Source organism: Oncorhynchus clarkii, chromosome 23 (assembly GCF_045791955.1).
Source record: "Oncorhynchus clarkii lewisi isolate Uvic-CL-2024 chromosome 23, UVic_Ocla_1.0, whole genome shotgun sequence".
Classification (NCBI taxonomy): domain Eukaryota; kingdom Metazoa; phylum Chordata; class Actinopteri; order Salmoniformes; family Salmonidae; genus Oncorhynchus; species Oncorhynchus clarkii.
This window is the reverse complement of record NC_092169.1, coordinates 29,817,501-29,844,860: the sequence shown is the minus strand read 5'-3', so window position 1 is coordinate 29,844,860 and position 27,360 is coordinate 29,817,501. Positions and strand designations below refer to the sequence as shown.

Here is a 27,360-nt window from a genome sequence, read left to right as displayed (position 1 = left end):
GACTCACAAACTCACACACACCGTTTAATCAGATTAGCAGGGCCAGATTGGGTAGTGTCAGCTCAGTTCTAAACCCCCCGAGACTGCGTTAGGAGTGTGAGTGCACAAGTTTGTGTGTGTGTGAAAGGAAATCCCAGTTGAAAGCTCAGTAGAGTCGTTGACAGGTCCTTGCTACGAGAGCAAACTTATCAGAGGCGAAGTCAGAAATGTGCGTGTGTTCGCCTTTGAGTGTGTGTGTGTGTGTGTGTGTGTGTGTGTGTGTGTGTGTGTGTGTGTATGCTGATATGTCAGCATCACGCTGCTTTTGTGGACACACACACACTGAGAGCTTGGTAAGCCTCCCTCAGCATAAGTGCTGATATGAAAGCCCTCTCTATGGCTCTATGGGAATGAAAGCTCCTGCTGAACCACTTTGCTACCACCATTTTGTCACATTCATTCACTAGCTAGCTATACATAAGGAGCTTGGGGATTCATACATATATTTAGCTGCCTTGGCGGTTTTATGAATCTGTAAGGATAGAATGCAGGATACATATCCTCGGTGTGTACTAGTTGCAAACACACACACCTTCTCCGTCCTTTAATTTAGCCAGTGTTATTCAAAGTCGGGGTACCCCTAGTGGTATCCAAACTTGTGGTATCCTTAGTGAGGTCGCGGGGGAATTGCTGTGCGTTCGACAAAATTATTTTACGAGACATACAATTTCTTTTTTTAAAGAATTTGAAAAATACTATTTTCTTGAGTAAATGTACTTACTGTTTTATTTTCATGTTGATAAGAGAGATGAAAATGTAAATGTGCTGATTTTAAGGTTGTCATTAGATTTGGGGCGTTTTGGGGTCACCAGAAATTCTGGCGAATAAAATGGCGTCCCCACAGATACAATTTGAATACCACCGCTTTAAGCTCTGTGGTTGTGTTTTGCTTCTGGTCTGCAGGGGGTACTCTCTCACGTCAAGTCTCATTGCCAAGCCAACGGCAGCAGCACTTCCTGTCCAGAGCTCCTCCCACCAGTATTGGCTCTACCCCCCAGACTGATGACTCCTACACCTTGTACTATGGCCACGCAGGTAAACACAAGCATGCACACACCCACACACACACGCCAGTGTTAATTCCATCAACAATAACTATGACAAAAAATGCTTTTCAACAACCAATTTTTCCTGACTAAAACTATGACAATCATGAGAAGAGATGCCCTGGAAAAATCACTAACTATTACAAATTACTTTTCATTTTAGTCACGGAAAATGTGACGAGACAATAATTCCACGTGAGACTAAGGTGCATTTCATTTGACATGAAGCTCCTTTTCATCTGTCAATCATTGAATGCAATCCTCTCATTGGCAGAATTTACATCTGATTTGATTGAGCTGATCTGCGCGGCTCTTCCACACAGCTCCCAGGTGTTCTCTTCAGTCACCCCTAAATCTTTTGAACTGATGCAAAGCCAGGACACTTGACTTGTAACTAACCTCAACTAGAAACAATCATGTTTACTCTCTATCTTACTATCATGTAGGCTATTTTTGCTTTGATCACTTCAGAAGCTCTACTTTTTGTTATTCATTCAGATGCGGTTTCTCGCCGTCCACAAACGTGAGTTGCGGTTGCTTTTTTCCTATGGGAAAAACAAATATTAGTTATTTGTTGGAAATCAGGAGTACAGTAATACTTCTGGCATTTCTTCAAAGATCAAATTATCCTCTTTTCAAGGAAACCAATATTATTTACTCCCATGACAGTTATGATTGGGGAAAAAATCTGAGCTGTAAATTGGGGGAAAACATCTGAGCTGTAAATTGGGGGAAAACATCTGAGCTGTAAATTGTTTAACCTGTAGCCAAGGCTTTGTAGTATGTGGTTAATTATAGCTGGCATTGTTTACTATCTGTCACAATATCAATGTTGCCAGCTAAGGTATACAAGGAGATAGGAGGCCTAGTTGGACAAGGCTGTCTGAATGTGCACATGATGGAAGTTAGACGTGGCCTAAATATTAATTATTTAATAGAAAAAAAATCACTGACCATGAATTTACTAAACTGGCTGTGACTAAGGAAGTGGAAGCTATTATGTGTATGTTGGAAGTTAAGTTAGAGGTTTATGTGAAATCTACAATGCCTAAAATAGGACAGAAATTACTGACTAAAACTAGACTAAAATTGTCCAGAGTTTTAGTCAACTGATAATAACTAAAACTAAGAAGGGTGAAATGGGACTAAGACTAAAATGTATTTTAATCATAAAGACTAAAACTAAATCTAAAATAGGTGACAGTTATTTACAGATGTTCTCGACCTCTACTACTTCTCTCCATCCACTAAGTCAATTTTGTGGAAACAAAGTAGCCTATTGTTTCCATTGGGGCCCTGACAACCCCCCAATACCCCCACCCCCTACTCCATACCCGCCTTAGTCCCGCTGAGAGTCACCCTGGAGTCCTCTGACCCCGCTCTCCCCCATGACCCCCACTCTCCAGCACACCTCCACCAGCCCTGGCTTACAGTATGTGTTTTTGTTAGGTACCTGTACACCTGGCAGTCTCCTTTCAGCCCCAGCTAGTCCTGCTAGCCCCAGTGAGGACATATGGGTCCTCAGGAACTCTCACACTGGTAAGAGTGTGTGTACCCAGCTACCCAATTACCCAGACTACCTCGTGCCCCTCTGTTTACCCACTCTGCTAGATGTACCACCCTCTACCCATCATAAAGTCCAAATTAATGCCTCCATCCCCACCTAAAGACCCATGCTGCTGACCTGTTCCCCTCCAAGTGTCCTGTCCAAGTGTCCAGTCCATTCCCAGCTGATTCCCTGATCTTGACCCAATCGTGTACTGTACACTTCTCCACTGATCCTCTCTTTCTGTCTTCCTTTCTCTCCCTCCCTGACGAGGGGTGACAGTGCCCATGGAAGCAAACTTTGCCACAATGTTATACTCCCTCCCTCTCTCCTCATTCTCCCTCTAGCAGGAGACAGGAACAGTGTTGGCAGTGCAGGCAGCAGTGCAGGTAGTGTGGGCAGCAGTCGTAGTGCTGGCAGCGGGCAGAGCTCCGAGAACAGTTTTGGACAGAACGGGTCACACACTCACCAAACCGCAGCCACATTGGGTTCCTACATGGCCAAGGTGAGCACAGTGACCTGGCAATTATTTTTGAAATGTTATAGATATCACTAGCTGAAATAAAGGTTACACTTGGTTGCAGGAAAAAAATATAGAAAGTATATTCACCTTATTAACAGTCATATATATAAACCACAAATAGCTGAACAAGGTCTTCCTCTTTCTGTGTGTAGCTGGCTCCCTCTGCTGGTGAATCAGAACAGCAGTTTCGCTCAGTAGGACCAGTCCACAGCAAACAACTTGATGGATCTACAGGTTAGTTACACTACTGTGCACCAGGGTTAGGGTCAATTCCATTTCAATTCCGGAAGTACACTGCAATTCCAATTCTCTTGAATACTTTTCAATTAGCAACATTTGGAATTAGAATTAGATTGATTTTCTTTCTGAATTGAAATGGAATTGACCACAACGCTACTTTACACTACTTACCCTTCTGCTCTACCCTCCTCTAATCTCTTCCCTTTCCCTTCAACTCTTTATCTATTTATACTCAGCATTTTCCCATGCCAACCCCACAGACATTTTGTCTGTAATTTTCAGTCAATACAGTATATTCTGTATGCCTTTTTGTCTGTTAACTAGCTGTATTCAGTCTACGAGGTCAGACGATCCACCTTCTAGCCCAGGCCAGGCCAATAGTAGCTAGCTACAGCCACAGGGCAGTGGGGAAATGAGAAAGAAATACAGTGCTTACCCCTCTACATCAACAATTCATAAACCAGCTTTCTACACAGCCGATAAACACAGAAACTTATCTCTCCACAAACCAATATAGACAACGGATCTCCTCACTATAAACCAATAAAATACATGAGGAGATTTCAGCTCCAGCTCACCTCACTGCAAAACATAAAAGACAGAGGTTGCGTCCCAAATGGCATTGCCCATAGGTCTCTGGTCAAAAGTAGTGCACTATATAGGAAATAGGTTACCATTTGGGATACAGACAGAAGCTCAGCTCTCTACAGAAGCAATAAAAAGAGACACAGTGAGTCTTTGGTCTCTCATCTGTGGGTTCGGGGTAGGACAAGAGGAAAGAGAGATACAGGTATTCTGTCAGCTTACGGTGTTCTGCTGAGTAAGGCCTGAACAAACCGCTATCAGCTGCTCCTGACCTGGAAGGGAGGAGGAAGGGATGGAGAGAGACAACAACAGAAATACTTCACCAGGACAGAGAGAGGGAGTGGTTAAGAGAGAAAGGGGAGGAGACAGACAGAGAAAGTCAGTGAGAGAGAATAACAAAACATAGTCTGTGTGTGTGAGAGAGAGTCAGAGTAGAGGGAGACATTGGAGATGGGTTGAAAGAGAAGAAAGAGAATTACAGAAACCAGATGAGAGAGAGAGAGATATGTTTATGAGAGATGAGGTGCAAAAAGACAGGAGCTCCACCACTTTCCTTGTTCAAGAGGGGTAAGACTTAGTTCTCCTGGCCAGTCCTTGTTAGTCCTTGTTATTATCTACAATCTCTTCAGCTATTAATTACTCTTATTTTAGTGTGATTATAATTTTACTGGAGACGTTTACCAGTGTTTGTTGTTTGACCTAAACAACTTGGAGAAACAGGGGGGGAAAAGTCCTCAAATGTAGTCTGGCAGAGAGCCAGGGTGAAAAGGTTTCATCTCTATTTTCAGGCCAAATGTAGCAAGTTAGAAGATAAGGTTATTTTGTCAGGTTGACGTTTATTGGGATGAGTCTTGTCCTGGAGGCAGAACTGAGCGATATCCGCTAGATGGGCCAGCTTTTAAAGTAAAAATTGGCTATATTGTAAAGATGTATGAAAACAAAATATCGCTTTTTGCCATAATTTAAGGTTAGGGTTAAGCATTAGGGTTAGCAGTGTGGTTAGGGTTAGTTTTCAAATGAGATGTTGTGGCCGTGCCAGCTCGTGACAACTCTGCAGAGCTGCCTCCAAAAGATTAAATGACGAAAAACGCTAACCTTCATTAGTGTAGCTAAATACATGGGGTCCAGACTTGCAAACATTATTCAAAGTTTGAGATGCACGTGATACAACGCTATATGTTAGCTGTCTGGCTCATTTAGCTCTATGCTGTAACAAATTCCTCATCAGCCTATCAAAGATCTTAGACTTTATATCCACCAACCAATGGCATTTCTTAAAATAGGTCAATTTGGTCACCAGAGGGATATTTTAAACCTCCACATTCAAGGTTTACTTGGTCTAGAAAGTTTAGTCCCAATATTGCCAGATGCATCTAGGTTACTAGCGTTAGGCACAATTCGAAAGGCATGTTCTCGCATATATGACAAAAGTCGCACCCTTTTGCTTAACACACATCCATGTGCTTTTACTGGAAAAACATAAAGGTCTACACAACATTTAAGTTACTCAAATATCTGTCATGTACCACTAATACCATCGCTACTGGATGGCGTATTCCGCTAAGGTGATTGACTGTATCTTCGGGGTGCAGTAACATGCTAAGTAGACCGGGAACGCGCCACCGAAGGCATATTGATTTTGTCCATCCACACTAGACGTGGGTTCGAGACCCTTCGCGTCAAGCTTGATTATTAAGGAAAAAACTGTTCACTGCTGGTCCTTGATGCTCAATTCAAATAACGCATATGTGATTAATGTAATAATGCATATAAAACGTTTTACATGTAAGTGTAGCCTACATAAGAAATTAAGTGGTGTTTTTAGTCAGTAACGTTACACTATGCTATTATACTCGGTATGTTCGGCCTTGGCAGAATACAAATGAATCATTAAGTTATTGCGGGACATTTATTCAGCTTTGATCTAAACTTTATTAAAGACCAGCATTCTGAGAAGTGACAGAGTATCGCTCTGGTGTTCTCCGGCAGTTCTAACGTTTCACCTCTGTAGGTATCGGTCTACAAGAGGGACTCCAAGAAGCTCCTCATTAAATATATTTATATACAAGATTTTGGCTGCACTTCCCTTCTCAACAAACTATGAAAATAAATGTAATTCTACATTTCAAAGGATAAAGCTATATCTCACCGGGGATTCAAATTTACGGCAAAAAATAGCATGCGCCAGGCTCGCTACACTGCGAGTTATTGGTCCAGTAGAAATGTGTGTGTTGGTGCCATTTGACAAGTCTTCTATCGTGTCCATCCACGTAAACATGTGTAATTGGCTGATGCAGAATTTGTTACCGGACATAATCACTGCCCCCTGGCCAGGTTAGCATAGTGCTAAATGTGACAGGTTATGTAATGGGAACAACTATGTAGCGTTTTATCACGTGCAACTACGTGGAGAATTTTAATTGTTAGATGCGTATTTTAAACATTTCTAATGTTCTTAAGTATGGACCCATAGAGTTTTGTTTACTAAAGTGTGTTTTGTTTGTTTACTTCTTCACCTGAGCATTTTTTTTCTGCTGTTCTGCAGTGAATATGTTTTTACTCCGGGGTTTTGTAGTGAGACAGTGCTGGATAATTAGGATACACATTTCTGATCAGCAGTATTGTTGTGCCATTGAGCCCCACAATGCATTGCTCTTTACAGTACTGTAATATATAATTCCAGTAGCTAACTGTAACATTGATGTAAGTTTACAGCAACATTTTTAGTGTGGGTATGGTCATGTCTGTGTGTAAGACTGGCACAGACAGGGTCCTATTCAGTCAGTCCTGCACTGTAGTCCTTTCATTCAAGTGTCATGTTCTGTTTTCAGAACCGGTAGATGTGATACATGAGGGGGGTGCTGTTCAGGCAGCGTTCTTATAAACCGGTAAAGGTGTGCTACACTGTACTCTGTGTGATCGCTGTGTTCCACTTCACTGCTACAATACTCAGCTTAGGCCTAGTTTCCAGATACAGTGTATACCTATGGTATTGATATGTCCATACAAGCTGTGTGTGCTGAATGTATGCCCTGTATTCTAGCTCTCCCTGTTTCCAGCTTTTTCTGTCTCTCTCTCTCACTGTTGCGCTCTCTCTCTGTCTCTGTTTTTGTCAGCCTTGTGAGTAGAAGCATGTGTGTGTTTTGGATGTAGGGGTTGATGAGGTGCGTACAGACACAAACACATGGGCCAAATACCTCTCACTCAGGTGCTTTCTTCACCTCTGGAGGGGGGATGGGGCCCAGACATGTTTGGAATGAAGGAGAGAGGGAAGGGAGGGAGGGAGGAGAGAGGTTGGGATCAAAACCATTGCCCCAGGTGAAAGAGAGAGAGACAGAGAGGAATGGTGAAGATGCATTCTTCAGTGAGCTGCAGTAATCTGTTGACTGACCCTACAGATCTACAAGATAATACAGCCTTATCTTGGTCCTTCATTCAGCTTGCTGTTACAGTAGTAGGCTGTTAGTGATACACCGCTGAGTGTACAAAACATTAAGAACACCTGCTTTTTCCTGGACATAGACTGACCAGGTGAAAGCTAGGATCCCTTATTGATGTCACTTGTTAAATCCACTTCAATCAGTGCAGATGAAAGGGAGGAGGCAGTTTAAAGAAGGATTTTTAAGCCTTGAGACAATTGAGACATGGATTGTGTATGTGTGTCATTCAGATGACATGAGGCTGTTTTGATGGCAATATTGGGAAGGCGTTCCTAATGTTTGGTGTACTCAATGTATATGCCATTTTAGCAGACACTTTTATCCAAAGGGACAAAGTAATGCGTGCATACATTTTTTACCTATGGGTGGTCCCAAGTATCAAACCCACTATCCAGGGGTTGCCATGCTCTACCAACTGATCTGTGACCTCTGTGCATTGCTTTTGGTGATTTTGGAATCTTTCCCTATCTCTCTCTCTCTTTCCCAGGTGGTCTGCGTCATCAGGTCAGCAGTGATACTCGGTCAGGGGAGCAGGGTGGCTTCATGCGTCCAGATCAGCTCCTGGAGGGCAGGGTGAGTTGAGTGTGTGTGTGTGTGTCACATGAGGCTGCTGAGGGGAGTGGTATGGAATGGTATCAAACACATGGAAACCATTTGATTTGATGAGTGCAATTACCAATACATTTATTCTGTTCCAGCCAATACTAAGAGCCCATCCTCCCCAATTAAGGTGCCACCAACCTCATGTGGTTTGGTTGTGTGATAACCTTCTGTTCTCTGTCTATAGGACTCTGAGGCCATCTACCAATGGCTGTGTGAGTTCCAGCTGGAGAGCTACACTGCTAACTTCCTTACAACAGGATACGATGTGCCTACTATCAGTAGGATGACCCCAGAGGTCAGACGCTGGATTGTATTACCCCATTCACACATTTACCTCTTTTTAGGTCAACATAATTAACGAGCATGGATGAATGTGTTCTGTAGTCATTTTTATCATTGACAGCCTAGTCGTGGGGCTTTCTAACCTGGTGTGTCTCTCTCCAGGACCTGACAGCTATCGGTGTGACCAAGCCAGGCCACCGTAAGAAGATCTCCATGGAGATAGGCAACCTAAACATCCCAGAATGGCTACCTGACTACATCCCTGTAAGAGACTTTCACATGACCTTTGCACTCTGTACACAGTTATGGCTGATAACAACAAGCCTTTGATAGACTGCACATCTCTCTCTCTCTATGTCATTAATAATAATTAGTTCTTTGTGTTTCATGTACACCTTTACAATCAGCAGTAACTGTGTTTTGTCGTACAACCATTGGACAAGAAGTACACCCTCTGTCCCTCTGTCTTTCTCTCTCTGTCTCACTCTCTCTCTGTCTCACTCTCACTCTGTCTCACTCTCACTCTATTGAATAAATGCTGTTTCTTTGTTTCCTCTCCATCTCTCTCTCATTCTCTCTGTCAGTCTGAGCTGTCAGAGTGGTTGAGTGCGATTGGTCTCCCTCAGTACCAGAAAAGACTGTGTGAGAACGGTTATGACACCATCAGCATCGTCAAGGATATCACATGGGAAGACTTATCAGAGATAGGAATCACTAAACTGGGTAAGGGATTTTCACACGCACGGGGACACACACTGCAGATGCACTGACACTAAGCAAGGTCATCTGTCTGTCAGAAGGGTGTGTGATAGCTCTTGGACACATTCCCCCTCACCAATATAACAGCCTTGGTGTCGACAACCAATGGTCAACCCTTTTAACCACTTTTTATCATTATTTTCCATAGTTCTTTTTCTTCAATTTGTGTTGAATTTATTTTTGTCTCTCTCTCTCTCCCAGGTCATCAGAAGAAGCTGATGTTAGCCGTGAAGCGTTTATGCGACCTGCATCGTTCCCGTCACCATGCCAATTGCTCCGGCACGCTACGGTGTAGTAAACCCCTCGCGGCTCTGGAGCTGGTGGCTATCGAGCCCCCTGAGCCCCCTGCCGACTGCTGCCCCCCATCCCCCCACACTCCCAGGACACCCCTACTTTCCTTTCAGGACAGCGAGCTGAGCACAGAGCTACAAAACGCCATGATGGGCAGGGCAGGAGGAGGAGGGGTGGGGATAGGGGGGTTTGGGATGTGTGTGAGAGGTGTGGTGAGGGGTGTGGTGTCGCCGATGTCGCTCAGCCAGGAGAGCATTGGAACGCGCTCCCGCGGATCTGGGAATTCTGGGAATTTTTCGGGATGTTCCCAAGAGCTTCACCAACAGACTCTGGCATCGGCTGGAGTGTACAGTCGCTCGGACGAGAGCCTGGGGGGAGTGGGAGGCAGATGGGCGAGACAGGGGGGAGGAGGGAGTCCAGAGAGAGACAGGCAGAGACCCACAGAGTTGTGGTCAGACCAGCTGCGCCAGCCCCCCACTAAACTACCCATCACCCCCATCACCCCTCCTCTCACCCCCAGCAAGATGCCCCGCTTCGCCTACCCAGCCGTGCCCGTGCCCAGTAAACCCAAACCCTGCCAGTCCCCTGCCCACCCCCACCGCCCCTCTTTCTCTCCCCAGGCCTCCCCCACACAGAGGACCTTCAGTTACCTCCACACCCAGGGAGGAGGTACCGATCTGGGCCAGCGTGGTCTACCCAAGCCCCATGCTGGAGCTGTCCCCCTCCCAGGACTAGGCCTCAACACAGAGGCCCTTAAGGGCCCTAAGAAACGCACCCAGAGTCTGACCCACTATTCCCTGTCAGATGGAGAACTGGAAGATGACGAGTTATCGGCGCAAGAATCCGTTCCCCCGGTGACCATGCCCTCGTACGCCACACTAGGACGCAAACCAGGCCGCGGCCAATCCTCCGCCGTCCAACGCCACATCAGCCGGAGCCACACATTCGCTGTGCGCTCTCGCCGCAAAGGCCCGCCCCCACCACCACCTAAGAGGTTGAGCTCAGTGAGTGGCAGCCAGGCCAACGAATCAGGAGGAGGAGCAGTAGTGTCAGTGGAGGTGCCAGGGGTGGAGACTGAGAGTGCAGGCAGTGTGAGGAGCATTGCAGCCAGGCTACAGGGGTCCGGGCCCAGGGGCAGTCCCTCTAAGGGGGTAGAATTACCCTCCCCACGCACCTCCACCCTCCCCTCCCACAAACCTGTACCCGCTCTGGGGCTGGAAGGCCTGAGGAGGATGGGGAGCGAGCGGAGAGATAGAGATGGAGGGATCGAGAGAATCCCAGAAGAGGAGGGAGAGAGAGGGAGGAAGAGTGGTTCAGTATTGGAAAGCTCTACGTCACTTCAGAGGAGCTCCAGTGAGAACCTCCCTTTCGCGGAGGAGGGCAACCTCACCATCAAACAGCGGCCCAGGTTGGGAGCAGGTTCCCGGGCAGAGCCTGAAATCCAACCCCAGGCTTCTCTAGAAGACCCAAAGATGCAGCCCCCAAAGTCCCTGGAGATCCCAGAGTTCAACCTCAAAGAGTCGGACACGGTCAAACGGCGGCGTCAGCCTAAAGACCGGGACACACACACACTGGACGAGATCTTCACCCCCAGCGAAGATGACGCACACACACAGCCGCACACACACAGCCGGTCCAACGGCTTCCACACACACACAAACAGAGACATAAAGAGTGAGGAGGAAGCAGGTGTGAGGTCAGAGCGCAGTTTACAGAGAGTAGGATCGACAGGGAAATGCCAGAAACCACCTCTGTCCTCCAAACCAACCAGCACTCCCCTCAAACCAGCTGGTCAACAGATACACACAACTACATCTAAAACCGGCAGTCAACAGATACACACAACTACATCTAAACCAGGCAGTCAACAGAAGACAGCACCAACGTCCAAATTAGGTAGCACACACAACCATATAACCACTCCTATACCAGCCAATCAACAAATACACACAACTTCTTCAAGACCAGCCAGTCAACAGACACGGGCAACTATCCATATACCAGCCAGCCCACAAAATACACGCACAACCAACTCCATACCGATCAATCCACAGAAACTAGTAACAGCAGCCAAACCAGCCAGTCCACAGAAAACAATAACATCCAAGCCAGTAAATCACCAGACGCCTGCTACTGTCTCTAGACTTCCCCAGCGCAGCACATCCATAACGTCAGCCCCTACAGCCCGTTCCCCTGGTGTGACTCTCAATGTGGTCCAGAGTGTGGTTTTCACTTCCCCAGCCCAGGCAGCCCCCGTTTCATCCTACCGCACCTTAGGGCCTCCAGGCCAGGCAGGGCGAGCAGTAAAGGCCCAGGCTGGTAAGGCCTGCTCGGAGGTACTGGTTCAGAAGAGGCTGGATGAGACCAGCACGTCACTCGAGGAAGCGCTGAAAGATGTAGAGAGGAAACTGGCTCAGGACGACACTGACGGGTAAGACACACACACATGTGGCAGACACATGCACACACACACACTCATTGTATTAACACTCTCCTCTCTCTATTCCAGTGGCAGCGGCACAGTGAAAGCAGCAGGGAATATTCTGGATGACATCGGCAACATGTTTGGTGACCTCGCTGACCAGCTGGATGCCATGTTGGATTAAATCCTCTTCATTTCACTCAAGGCAAACTGAATAGGATCAGCTGGGTTTAATGGATTGGGTTCGGTTGCCTAGATACCTAGGCATTGACCCAAATGGCACCCTATTCACTATATAGTGCACTACTTTGGACCAGAGCCCTACATGTCCTGGTCAAAGTATTTCACTATATAGGGAATTAGCGAGCCATGCAGAACGGTGCCCTAAACTTGCTTAGACTGATCTGCATGTTTCCAACATCCACTCTCATAGGGTGGATGACAGAAAGTATGAGGGAGGTGAAGAGAGAGGGGAAAGGAAGGGTGAGGGAATGTGAAAGGGTGAGAGAAGGGAGATGGGAGCCGTAGGGAGAGGGGAGCTGTAGGGTTGAGGAGAGCAGATATCTTACACAAACACTTTGTCATCAGAATTTTTTACGCAAGCGCTTACTGAGGGATACACCTTACTGAGGGATACACCTGTGGGTTGTGTTGTTGGAATAGCATCAGTGAGAGGCACACACACCAGAACTTATCTAAACTGAAGCACATAACCCTGGATCAATGGTTTTGCTAGGCTACAGCTTTGCGCTGAACCAACCAGATTTTACCAATGGGAATAAGGGTCCATTTTCAACATGTATGTATTGTAAGTTGTATTATATTCTCGTCTTAAACTTTACCCAATGTTACGTTAAAAAAGTGTCTATTTTTAACATGAGATAAATCTTTAATGTTCCTGAAAACTGAGAATTTAGTTTACTTTGCATTTGTTTTAACAAAGGGAGCACCTATTTACTTCAATGTTAAGTGTAACTATGGCATTTCAAAAGTACTTTAATTTGTTTTATCTTATGTTATTTAACATGTAATATACTATAGTTTGGTTAATTATTGTTGGAGTTGGGTAAGTATCTATAAGATGACATATTATCTGAATTAAATTCCATGCATATGTATTTGTTTATGGTTTACCAAAGTGGAAATCCAGTGTTAGCTCTCCAAAGGGGTAAAGCGCAGCTGTGTAGTGAAGGTGTTGCAGTATGTTATAATGTTATAAGTTTTGGTCGCAAACACAGTTTAGCGGGTGCAGCAAAATACTTATGTTTCTAGCACCTAACAATGCAGACAAATGTTAGACAATTAAAATGTAAGAAGGGGAAAAAGAAGATCAAGAATGGCGGGATGAATCTGATTAACAACCCAAATAGCAGTAATCAACTGTACAGGTGTTTATACTACTGACATGTACAGTGGCAAGAAAAAGTATGTGAATCCTTTGAAAATATCTGGATTTCTGCATAAATTGGTCATAAAATTTGATCTGAACTTCATCAAGGTCACAACAATAGACAAACAGTCTGCTTAAACTAATAACACAAACAAACAAAAAATCATGTCTTTATTGTACACACCATGTAAACATTCACAGTGCAGGGTGGAAGAAGTATGTGAACCCTTGGATTTAATAACTGGTTGACCCTCCTTTGGCAGCAATAACCTCAACCAAATGTTTTCTGTAGTTGCGGATCAGACCTGCATAACAGTCTGGAGGAATTTTGGACCATTCCTCTTTACAAAACTGTTTCAGTTAAGCAATATTCTTGGGATGTCTGGTGTGAACCGCTTTCTTGAAGTCATGCCACAGCATCTCAAATCAGGTTGAGGTCAGGAGACTGACTGGGCCACTCCAGAAGGCATATTTTCTTCTGTTGCTTATCTACTTCTGTGTTTTGGGTTGTTGTCCTGTTGCATCATCCAACTTCTGTTGAGCTTCAGTTGGTGGACAAATAGCCTAACATTCTCCTGCAAAATGTCTTGATAAACTTGGGAATTAATTTTTCCGCCGATGATAGCAAGCTTTCCAGGCCCTGAGGCAGCAAAACAGCCAAAACCATGATGCTCTCTCCACCATACTTTACAGTTGGGATGAGGTTCTGATGTTGGTGTGCTGTGCCTTTTTTTCTCCTGACACATAGTGTTGTGTGTTCCTTCCAAACAACTCAACTGTAGTTTCATCTGTACACAGAATATTTTGCCAGTAGCGCTGTAGAACATCCAGGTGCACTTCTGCAAACTTCAGACGTGCAGCAATGTTTTTTTTGGTCCACAGTGGCTTCTTCTGTGGTGTCCTCCCATGAACACCATTCTTGTTTAGTGTTTTACGTATTGTAGACTCGTCAACAGGGCTGTTAGCATGTTCCAGAGATTTCTGTAAGTTTTTAGCTGACACTCTAGGATTCTTCTTAAACCTCATTGAGCATTCTGCACGGTGCTCTTGCAGTCATCTTTGAAGGATGGCCACTCCTAGGGAGAGTAGCAACAGTGCTGAACTTTCTCCATTTATAGACACTTTGTCTTTCCGTGGACTGATGAACATCAAGGCTTTTAGAGATACATTTGTAACCCTTTCCAGCTTTATGCAAGTCAACAATTCTTAATCTTAGGTCTTCTGAGATCTCGTTGGTTCAAGGCATGGTTCACATCACACAATGCTTCTTGTGAATAGCAAACTCAAAATTTGTGAGTGTTTTTTATAGGGCAAGGCAGCTCTAACCAACATCTCCAATCTCGTCTCATTGATTGGACTCCAGGTTAGCTGACTCCTGACTCCAATTAGCTTTTGGAGAACCTAAGGGTTCACATACTTTTTCCAACCTACACAGTGAATGTTTAAATGATGTATTCAATATAGACAAGAAAAATACAATAATTTGTGTGTTATTAGCACACTATATTTTCTATTGTTGTGACCTAGATGAAGATCAGATCAAATTTGATGACCAATTTCTGCAGAAATCCCAGTAATTTCAAAGGGTTCACATACTTTTCTTGCCACTGTATAGGCTGTGAGGTGGGTAGTATACACACCACATGAGGTTGGTGGCACCGGATTGGGGAGGACCGGATTGTGGTAATAGTTGAAGCAGAATCAGTGGAATGGTATCAAATACAGCAAAAGCTCCATTCCAGCCATTATTAGGAGCCGTCCTCCCCCTCAACAGCCTCCACTGATACTCACCTTAACATTATAACAGGCTTGGATGGCTCTCGCAGGGGTGGGCAACTCCAGTCCTTAGGGGCCTGATTGGTGCCACAGTTTTGCCCCAGCTAAAACACCTTACTCCAATAATCACCTAATCATGATCTTCAATTTAGAATGCAATTGGATTAATCAGCTGTGTTTGCAAGGGATGGAGAAAAAGTGTGACACCAATCAGGCCCTCGAGGACTGGAGTTGCCCACCCCTGCACAGAAGTCTACTGCATAGCCTCAGAGTACTGTACATTGAACTGGACTGTAGTAATGTAACCTACAGTAAACACTGACCTAGTTAAAACAGCAGTCAGCAGTTGAAACAATAACAAAGCGCCCCTGTTTTGGTAAAAAATATGAGGGATGGATGGGGCTTGATAAATCTAACCACTCAAATGTATAGACAGAGCTATGGATGGCAAGCACTGACCATCCATGATATCAACATTATACACTGAGTATACAAAACATTAAGAACACCTCCTCTTTCCATGACAGACTAATCAGGTGAAAGCTATGATCTCTTTATCAATGTCACTTGTTAAATCCACTTCAAGTAGTGTACATGAATGGGAGGAGCCACGTTAAAGAAGGAAATTTGAGACATGGATTGTGTAAGTGTGCCGTTGATTGAAGTGTCTTTCAACGGGGTATGGTAGTAGGTGCCAGGTGCACCGGTGTCAGTGTGTCAACAACTGCAACGCTGCTGGGTTTTTCATGCTCAACAGTTTCCCGTGTGTATCAAGAATGGTCCACCACCCAAGAGACATCCAGCCAGCATTGGTGTCGACATGGGCCAGCATCTCTATGGAACGCTTGACACCTTGTAGAGACCATGCCCCAACGAATTGAGGCTATTCTGAGGACAGGGGAGGGGGTTCCTGTTTGGTGTACTCAGTGTTGTTTTAACCATGTTTTGAGGCTACAGTGCCTTGCGAAAGTATTCGGCCCCCTTGAACTTTGCGACCTTTTGCCACATTTCAGGCTTCAAACATAAAGATATAAAACTGTATTTTTTTGTGAAGAATCAACAACAAGTGGGACACAATCATGAAGTGGAACGACATTTATTGGATATTTCAAACTTTTTTAACAAATCAAAAACTGAAAAATTGGGCGTGCAAAATTATTCAGCCCCTTTACTTTCAGTGCAGCAAACTCTCTCCAGAAGTTCAGTGAGGATCTCTGAATGATCCAATGTTGACCTAAATGACTAATGATGATAAATACAATCCACCTGTGTGTAATCAAGTCTCCGTATAAATGCACCTGCACTGTGATAGTCTCAGAGGTCCGTTAAAAGCGCAGAGAGCATCATGAAGAACAAGGAACACACCAGGCAGGTCCGAGATACTGTTGTGAAGACGTTTAAAGCTGGATTTGGATACAAAAAGATTTCCCAAGCTTTAAACATCCCAAGGAGCACTGTGCAAGCGATAATATTGAAATGGAAGGAGTATCAGACCACTGCAAATCTACCAAGACCTGGCCGTCCCTCTAAACTTTCAGCTCATACAAGGAGAAGACTGATCAGAGATGCAGCCAAGAGGCCCAAGATCACTCTGGATGAACAGCAGAGATCTACAGCTGAGGTGGGAGACTCTGTCCATAGGACAACAATCAGTCGTATATTGCACAAATCTGGCCTTTATGGAAGAGTGGCAAGAAGAAAGCCATTTCTTAAAGATATCCATAAAAAGTGTTGTTTAAAGTTTGCCACAAGCCACCTGGGAGACACACCAAACATGTGGAAGAAGGTGCTCTGGTCAGATGAAACCAAAATTGAACTTTTTGGCAACAATGCAAAACGTTATGTTTGGCGTAAAAGCAACACAGCTCATCACCCTGAACACACCATGCCCACTGTCAAACATGGTGGTGGCAGCATCATGGTTTGGGCCTGCTTTTCTTCAGCAGGGACAGGGAAGATGGTTAAAATTGATGGGAAGATGGATGGAGCCAAATACAGGACCATTCTGGAAGAAAACCTGATGGAGTCTGCAAAAGACCTGAGACTGGGACGGAGATTTGTCTTCCAACAAGACAATGATCCAAAACATAAAGCAAAATCTACAATGGAATGGTTAAAAAATAAACATAGCCAGGTGTTAGAATGGCCAAGTCAAAGTCCAGACCTGAATCCAATCGAGAATCTGTGGAAAGAACTGAAAACTGCTGTTCACAAATGCTCTCCATCCAACCTCACTGAGCTCGAGCTGTTTTGCAAGGAGGAATGGGAAAAAATTTCAGTCTCTCGATGTGCAAAACTGATAGAGACATACCCCAAGCGACTTACAGCTGTAATCACAGCAAAAGGTGGCGCTACAAAGTATTAACTTAAGGGGGCTGAATAATTTTGCACGCCCAATTTTTCAGTTTTTGATTTGTTAAAAAAGTTTGAAATATCAAATAAATGTCGTTCCACTTCATGATTGTGTCCCACTTGTTGTTGATTCTTCACAAAAAAATACAGTTTTATATCTTTATGTTTGAAGCCTGAAATGTGGCAAAAGGTCGCAAAGTTCAAGGGGGCCGAATACTTTCGCAAGGCACTGTATATAGTGTTTGTTTACATTTACTTTGTTTACAAACATTTGAGTAAAACAAGCTTATATTTTGAATTCTGAAGATAGTTGTTCAAAGCTCATGAGGCTCCATAAGTTATATTCCAGAATCATACTGTATCATGAATTTATAAGGCCAAAATTGTATGTAGCCACAGCAGGAAAAAAATCTAACTTTGTTTCTCAAATGCTGTTCCAGCAATTGTTATCAGAAACTGTGGGGTGGGTCTTGGCAAATGTAACTGTCACTTGAATTCTGTGGTAACCAGTGCCACCCCAAAACCAAAGACAAGGGGGCGGATTTGGGCCCATTTCAGTGATGGTTTCTTCAAGAGAGAAAGCCGCTTTCGAATGTATTTAACTTTCATGAATGTTTCTGAAAAAGTGTTCTTGTTACAATGACTACATCGACTGACTTTATTTTGTAGATTATTTTTTTTAACTTATATATATTTACTTGTATATGCACCTTCTCTGTCATATGTCATGTCAACAACATTGTGTTATTTATATTAGCATTCATATAACAAAAGTCCATGATTATAATATTCCATAATAGTTTTGTAGTCATGTAGCTGTGATATTGTGTGTATACAGTTGAAGTCGGAAGTTTACATACACCTTAGCCAAATACATTTAAACTCAGTTTTTCACAATTCCTGACATTTAATCCTAGTAAATATTCCCTGTTTTAGGTCAGTTAGGATCACCACTATTTGAAGAATGTGAAATGTCAGAATAATAGTAGAGAGAATGATTTATTTCAGCTTTTATTTCTTTCATCATATTCCCAGTGGGTCAGAAGTTTACATACACTCAATTAGTATTTGGTAGCATTGACTTTAAATTGTTTAACTTGGGTCAAACATTTCGGGTAGCCTTCCACAAGCTTCCCACAATAAGTTGGGTGAATTTTGGCCCATTCCTCCTGACAGAGCTGGTGTAACTGAGTCAGGTTTGTAGGCCTCCTTGCTCGCACTCGCTTTTTCAGTTCTGCCCACAAATGTTCTATGTGATTGAGGTCAGGGCTTTGTGATGGCCACTCCAATACCTTGACTTTGTTGTCCTTAAACCATTTTGCCACAACTTTGGAAGTATGCTTGGGGTCATTGTCCATTTTGAAGACCCATTTGCAACCAAGCTTTTAACTTGCTGACTGATGTCTTGAGATGTTGCTTCAATATATCCACATAATTTTCCAGCCTCATGATGCCATCTATTTTGTGAAGTGCACCAGTCCCTGCTGCAGCAAAGCACCCCCACAACATGATGCTGCCACCCCTGTGCTTCACGGTTGGGATGGTGGTCTTCGGCTTGCGAGCCTCCCCCTATTCCCTATTTCATTATGACCAAACAGTTCTATTTTTGTTTCATCAGACCAGAGGACATTTCTCCAAAAAGTACCATCTTTGTCCCCATGGGCAGTTGCAAACCGTAGTCTGGCTTTTTTATGGTGGTTTTGGAGCAGTGGCTTCTTCCTTGCTGAGTGGCCTTTCAGGTTATGTCGATATAGGAATCGTTGTACTGTGGATATAGATACTTTTGTACCTGTTTTCTCCAGCATCTTCACAATGTCATTTGCTGTTGTTCTGGGACTGATTTGCACATTTCGCACCAAAGTACATTAATCTCTAGGAGACATAATGCGTCTCCTTCCTGAACAGTATGATGGCTGCGTGGTCCCATGGTGTTTATACTTGCATACAATTGTTTGTACAGATGACGTGGTACCTTCAGGCATTTGGAAATTGCTCCCAAGGATGAACCTTGTGGAAGTCTACAATGTTTTTCTTGGCTGATTTCTTTTAATTTTCCCATGATGTCAAGCAAAGATGCAGTGAGTTTGAAGGTAGGCCTTGAAATACATCCACAGGTACACCTCCAATTGACTCAAATTATGTCAATTAGCCTATCAGAAGCTTCTAAAGCCATGACATAATTTTCTGGAATTTTCCAAGCTGTTTAAAGGCACAGTCAACTTAGTGTATGTAAACTTCTGACCCATTGGAATTGTGATACAGTGAATTATAAGTGAAATAATCTGTAAACAATTGTTGGAAAATACAAAGTAGATGTCCTAACCGACTTGCCAAAACTAAAGTTTGTTAACAAGAAATTTGTGGAGTGGTTGAAATACGAGTTTTAATGACTCCAACCTGAGTGTATGTAAACTTCCGACTTCAACTGTAGATGGGGGCAAAGTGACCATGCATAGATAATAAAACGCAAGTAGCAGCAGTGTAAAGTGGGGGGGGTCAATGCAAATAGTCCAGGTAGCCATTTGATTAGCACTGTACAGTAGGATAATATTGTATCTAGGAGGAGTTCTGACTTCAACTGTAGCTGCTTCTGCTTCATGCAGTGTTTACTACTTTCATCAGATAGGGTGGCATTTGGGAGGCCCCCCTATTTTCTATTTAGTGCACTACTTTTGACCAGGACCCATAGGACCCTGGTCAAAAGTAGTGCACTTCATTGGAAATAGGGTGACATTTTGTAATTGGGACACAGACATAGTTACTTTTACTCAAGCATTAAATTGCCAATATACTCAGGTCCTACAGTACAGTACCCATCAATACTGCAATTATACACTTTACAAAAATATAAAACGCAACATGTAAAGTATTGGTCCTATGTTTCATCAGCTGAATTAAAAGACACCAGAAATGTTCCATACATGATCTATACTGCGTTTACCGTGAATGCAGTCTGCACTAACTCGGAAATATTGCCGTTACATTTCAATCACGCTGTACTGCTGAACTTCCGCAATACGGATTGAATAGAGCCCTAAAACCTCTTACTGTACATAACCTTAACTAGTGATAAAGTACAACAATGACACTTTACTAACAGGAATTGCAAAAACTGTAAAGTGTTTATTATTTTAGGCTTCATTCTAATGTCAGAACATTGTTCTAGAGCACTAGCTATTGACTTGCTGATTGGTCTGTGTTGTTTGTGATGCACGCCCACCTGTTTACTCATCAGTTTACTGTTTAAACCATTAAAAAGGGAGAATCTAAAACAGTTGTTTTCCTTTGAGATCCCACAGAGAATGCATGGTGAGACACACACAAAAAGGGTTAAAGAAGATAGACAAAAAGACATGTTTGATCCCAAATTTATAGCTGTCATCCTCATCAATACAACTCAGCCCTTCTACCAGTGTACAGTGTACAAAAGCCTTCACACCCAGTAGCTCTCCAGAACCAGAGTTGATCCCTGGTCTATACGCCTAGTGGCGCCCTGAACCAGATTTAACTGACACATAAAGAAGGAAATGAGTGATACACTGTACAGTTGGCTAACATTCCATTCAACCAAGAGTCTATTCAGAAACAAACAGAGGATTTATTTCTTTAAGACATATTTCACTATGTACAAATCTAATGAAAGAAACATGAAAAATTATATTTTCATGTCATCCTTTAAAACGTTGAGACAATGGCAGGGGGAACATTTTTTAGAATTTTACAATAGGTGTGATTGAACTCCGGTTTGGACAGGTTGTTAACCCAGGAATGTTTATGTTTACACTGAGATAGAATGGTTCACTTTGGATTCAAAAATCTAGAACCACATATATGACCATGTCACATTTAGAACAGAATTGACATGACAAAATCTTCAAATAGACAGGGTAGTAAACATCACAACAAAGTAAACCAGAGGTCAGCATTAGAATGATACAATTCCTGAACAAATTCAGTAATATTTGCCAAACAGACGTGTAGACCACTTAGGTGATAAATGCTTAAACAATGGTCTTGTATTGCTAAGAATTCAACAGATTGTCTGTCGTTCATCTAGTCAGAAGTACTAAAGCATGAAAGTCTCTGGAAATAAGATTGAAGATGAATCAGTCATCCACAAAGCTCCATCAGTTCCAGCTTGCTATTGGCTAGCTCATGATTTTAAAAGGAAGCATTGCGACCACCAACCAACCAGATTGCAGATTAAAAGACTGACAACACACTTTATAGCAATGTTAATTCCTTTATAATTTTCCCTGCATCCCATAATCTCTTATTTTGTCATCATCTTACTCTACTAGAGGTCAACTGTACGTTGTTTTTCCAGCTTCTAATTGTTAATTACATTGTTTCTTATTTAGGAGTGGCGTTTAAATTTTTAAAAAGTGTTTAAACCCGAAATTAACATGATGAAAATAATGAAATCACAACCAATAACACTTTCACGTGTGTGTATGCGCGCGTTTGGAGAGAGCAAAAGGTAGACAAAAAGGAGGAAGGAAATATGTGGTTTACAGGTTACTGAAGAGTTCATTCCTCTTGCGCCAGTCCATGGCAGGGACTTTCTTGGCTGAACGTTTCTGGTGAGCCCTCTCCTTGGCCTGGGCTAGAGACATGCTGAGGGCTAGGCCTGCATCAGACTCCTTAGCCGGAACCACCTGGAATTGTGCCTGCACAGACAGACAGAGACAGAGATTTACTCATGAGATATTCCACTGACCCGCGACAGGGAGGTCCGTGGGGCGACGTACAATTGGCCTAGCGTCGTCCGGGTCAGGGAGGGTTTGGCCGGTAGGGATATCCTTGTCTCATCGCGCACCAGCGACTCCTGTGGCGGGCCGTGCGCAGTGCGCGCTAACCAAGGTCGCCAGGTGCACGGTGTTTCCTATGACACATTGGTACGGGTGGCTTCCGGGTTGGATGCTCGCTGTGTTAAGAAGCAGTGCGGCTTGGTTGGGTTGTGTTTCGGAGGACGCATGACCTTCGACCTTTGTCTCTCCCGAGCCCGTACGGGAGTTGTAGCGATGAGACAAGATACTAACAATTGGATACCACGAAATTTGGGAGAAAAGGGGGTAAAATGTATTTATTAAAATATATATATATTCCACTGATAAAAATGTTCACTGCTGGGGGCGGCAGTAGCCTAGTGGTTAGAGCGCTGGGCCAGTAACCAAAAGGTTGCTCGATCGAATCCCCGAGCTGACAAGGTAAAAATCTGTGGTTCTGCCCCTGAACAAGGCAGTTAACCCACTGTTCCTAGGTCATCATTGTAAATAAGAATTTGTTCTTAACTGACTTGCCTTGTTAAATTAAGGTTAAATAAAAAATAAATGACAGTCTGTGGGGACACGATTCAGTCCCATTCCAAATCCTATTTTCCTTAACTGTAACCCTAGCTCCTAACCCTAAACTTAACACTAATTCTAACCTTTACCATAAACCCCCTAGAAATAGAATTCTATCTTGTAGGGACTAACAAAATGTCCCCAGTTGGCCAAATGTTTGTTTACTATTGCTGTGGATACTTCTGATCTCTTACAAGTATAGTTAAACACGTCCACGTCCACACACACACACAAACACGTCCACACACAAACACGTCTACACACAAACACGTCCACACACAAACACGTCCACACACAAACACGTCCACACACAAACACGTCCACACACGTCCACACACACGTCCACACACACACAAACACGTCCACACACACACAAACACGTCCACACAAACACGTCCACACAAACACGTCCACACAAACACGTCCACACACACGTCCACAAACACGTCCACAAACAAACACGTCCACAAACACGTCCACAAACACGTCCACAAACAAACACGTCCACACAAACACGTCCACACAAACACGTCCACACAAACACGTCCACACAAACACGTCCACACAAACACGTCCACACAAACACGTCCACACAAACACGTCCACAAACACGTCCACACAAACACGTCCACACACACACAAACACGTCCACACACACACACAAACACGTCCACACACACACGTCCACACACACACAAACACGTCCACACACACACACGTACACACGTCCACAAACACGTCCACACAAACACGTCCACAAACAGGTCCACACACACACGTCCACAAACACGTCCACACACACACGTCCACAAACACGTCCACAAACACGTCCACACACACAAACACGTCCACACCCACACACCAACACGTCCACACCCACACACCAACACGTCCACGTCCACACAAACACGTCCACACAAACACGTCCACACGTCCACACCCACACGTCCACACCCACACGTCCACACCCACACGTCCACACGTCCACACGTCCACACTCACACGTCCACACCCACAAACACGTCCACACACACAAACACGTCCACACCCACACCCACACGTCCACACACACACAAACACGTCCACACACACACAAACACGTCCACAAAAACACGTCCACGCCCACACGTCCACGCCCACACGTCCACGCACAAACACGTCCACACACACACACAAACACGTCCACACACACACACAAACACGTCCACACACACACACAAACACGTCCACACACACACACAAACACGTCCACACACACACAAACACGTACACACACACAAACACGTCCACACACACACACACACAAACACGTCCACACACACACACACAAACACGTCCACACACACACACACAAACACGTCCACACACACACGTCCACACTCACACACACGTCCACACACACACACACGTCCACACACACACAAACACGTCCACAAACACGTCCACACAAACACGTCCACACACACACGTCCACAAACACGTCCACACACACACGTCCACAAACACGTCCACACACACACGTCCACAAACACGTCCACAAACACGTCCACACACACAAACACGTCCACACCCACACACCAACACGTCCACACCCACACACCAACACGTCCACGTCCACACAAACACGTCCACACTCACACACACAAACACGTCCACACTCACACACACAAACACGTCCACACTCACACTCACACACAAACACGTCCACACTCACACTCACACACAAACACGTCCACACTCACACACAAACACGTCCACACTCACACACAAACACGTCCACACTCACACACAAACACGTCCACACTCACACACAAACACGTCCACACTCACACACAAACACGTCCACACTCACACACAAACACGTCCACACTCACACACAAACACGTCCACAAACACGTCCACACAAACACGTCCACACAAACACGTCCACACAAACACGTCCACACAAACACGTCCACACAAACACGTCCACACGTCCACAAACGCGTCCACAAACACGTCCACACAAACACGTCCACACACACACAAACACGTCCACACACACACGTCCACACACACACAAACACGTCCACACACACACACGTCCACACACACACAAACACGTCCACACACACACAAACACGTCCACACACACAAACACGTCCACACACACACACACACAAACACGTCCACACACACACACACAAACACGTCCACACACACACACACAAACACGTCCACACACACACGTCCACACTCACACACACGTCCACACACACACACACGTCCACACACACACAAACACGTCCACAAACACGTCCACACAAACACGTCCACACACACACGTCCACAAACACGTCCACACACACACGTCCACAAACACGTCCACACACACACGTCCACAAACACGTCCACAAACACGTCCACACACACAAACACGTCCACACCCACACACCAACACGTCCACACCCACACACCAACACGTCCACGTCCACACAAACACGTCCACACTCACACACACAAACACGTCCACACTCACACACACAAACACGTCCACACTCACACTCACACACAAACACGTCCACACTCACACTCACACACAAACACGTCCACACTCACACACAAACACGTCCACACTCACACACAAACACGTCCACACTCACACACAAACACGTCCACACTCACACACAAACACGTCCACACTCACACACAAACACGTCCACACTCACACACAAACACGTCCACACTCACACACAAACACGTCCACAAACACGTCCACACAAACACGTCCACACAAACACGTCCACACAAACACGTCCACACAAACACGTCCACACAAACACGTCCACACGTCCACAAACGCGTCCACAAACACGTCCACACAAACACGTCCACACACACACAAACACGTCCACACACACACACAAACACGTCCACACACACACGTCCACACACACACAAACACGTCCACACACACACACGTCCACACACACACAAACACGTCCACACACACACAAGTCCACAAACACGTCCACACAAACACGTCCACAAACAGGTCCACACACACACGTCCACACACACACGTCCACAAACACGTCCACAAACACGTCCACACACACAAACACGTCCACACCCACACACCAACACGTCCACGTCCACACAAACACGTCCACACAAACACGTCCACACAAACACGTCCACACAAACACGTCCACACGTCCACACCCACACGTCCACACCCACACGTCCACACGTCCACACCCACACGTCCACACCCACACACACACGTCCACACTCACACGTCCACACCCACAAACACGTCCACACACACAAACACGTCCACACCCACACCCACACACACACACACACACAAACACGTCCACACACACACAAACACGTCCACAAAAACACGTCCACGCCCACACGTCCACGCCCACACGTCCACGCCCACACGTCCACGCCCACACGTCCACACACACACACAAACACGTCCACACACACACACAAACACGTCCACACACACACACAAACACGTCCACACACACACACAAACACGTCCACACACACACAAACACGTACACACACACACACACAAACACGTCCACACACACACACAAAAACACGTCCACACACACACACACAAACACGTCCACACACACACGTCCACACTCACACACACGTCCACACACACACACACGTCCACACACACACAAACACGTCCACAAACACGTCCACACAAACACGTCCACACACACACGTCCACAAACACGTCCACACACACACGTCCACAAACACGTCCACACACACACGTCCACAAACACGTCCACACACACAAACACGTCCACACCCACACACCAACACGTCCACGTCCACACAAACACGTCCACACTCACACTCACACACACGTCCACACTCACACTCACACACACGTCCACACTCACACTCACACACACGTCCACACTCACACACAAACACGTCCACACTCACACACAAACACGTCCACACTCACACACAAACACGTCCACACTCACACACAAACACGTCCACACTCACACACAAACACGTCCACACTCACACACAAACACGTCCACACTCACACACAAACACGTCCACACTCACACACAAACACGTCCACACTCACACACAAACACGTCCACAAACACGTCCACACACACACGTCCACAAACACGTCCACACACACACGTCCACAAACAGGTCCACACACACACACGTCCACAAACACGTCCACACAAACACGTCCACAAACACGTCCACACACACAAACACGTCCACACCCACACACCAACACGTCCACGTCCACACAAACACGTCCACACTCACACTCACACACACGTCCACACTCACACTCACACACACGTCCACACTCACACTCACACACACGTCCACACTCACACTCACACACACGTCCACACTCACACTCACACACAAACACGTCCACACTCACACTCACACACAAACACGTCCACACTCACACACAAACACGTCCACACTCACACACAAACACGTCCACACTCACACACAAACACGTCCACACTCACACACAAACACGTCCACACTCACACACAAACACGTCCACAAACACGTCCACACACACACGTCCACAAACACGTCCACACAAACACGTCCACACACACACGTCCACAAACAGGTCCACACACACACACGTCCACAAACACGTCCACACAAACACGTCCACAAACACGTCCACACACACAAAC

General features: G+C 45.0%; 2 protein-coding genes across 5 annotated transcripts in view; one reads left to right on the top strand and one right to left on the bottom strand.

Annotated features, from left to right (window-relative positions):
* LOC139381390 (caskin-2-like) overlaps nt 1–13,078 on the top strand; it is an 81,129-nt gene extending 68,051 nt beyond the window's left edge. Inside the window, exons 12-21 of one of the 4 annotated variants that reach the window (XM_071124877.1) lie at nt 943–1,074; nt 2,535–2,624; nt 2,979–3,136; nt 3,307–3,388; nt 7,907–7,992; nt 8,207–8,317; nt 8,467–8,568; nt 8,889–9,027; nt 9,265–11,785; nt 11,864–13,078. In XM_071124877.1, the coding sequence (XP_070980978.1) occupies nt 943–1,074; nt 2,535–2,624; nt 2,979–3,136; nt 3,307–3,388; nt 7,907–7,992; nt 8,207–8,317; nt 8,467–8,568; nt 8,889–9,027; nt 9,265–11,785; nt 11,864–11,960 (3,518 nt within the window). In that variant the 3' untranslated portion in view covers nt 11,961–13,078. The remainder of the gene's footprint in view (nt 1–942; nt 1,075–2,534; nt 2,625–2,978; nt 3,137–3,306; nt 3,389–7,906; nt 7,993–8,206; nt 8,318–8,466; nt 8,569–8,888; nt 9,028–9,264; nt 11,786–11,863) is intronic. The other 3 variants (XM_071124878.1, XM_071124879.1, XM_071124880.1) reach the window with 3 other exon arrangements.
* Nucleotides 13,079–20,397: 7,319 nt separating this feature from the next.
* The window catches only part of LOC139381235 (Na(+)/H(+) exchange regulatory cofactor NHE-RF1-like), a 50,049-nt gene continuing 43,086 nt past the window's right edge, over nt 20,398–27,360 (bottom strand). Inside the window, exon 6 of the mRNA XM_071124699.1 lies at nt 20,398–21,964. Coding sequence (XP_070980800.1) covers nt 21,806–21,964 — 159 coding nt within the window. The 3' untranslated portion in view covers nt 20,398–21,805. The remainder of the gene's footprint in view (nt 21,965–27,360) is intronic.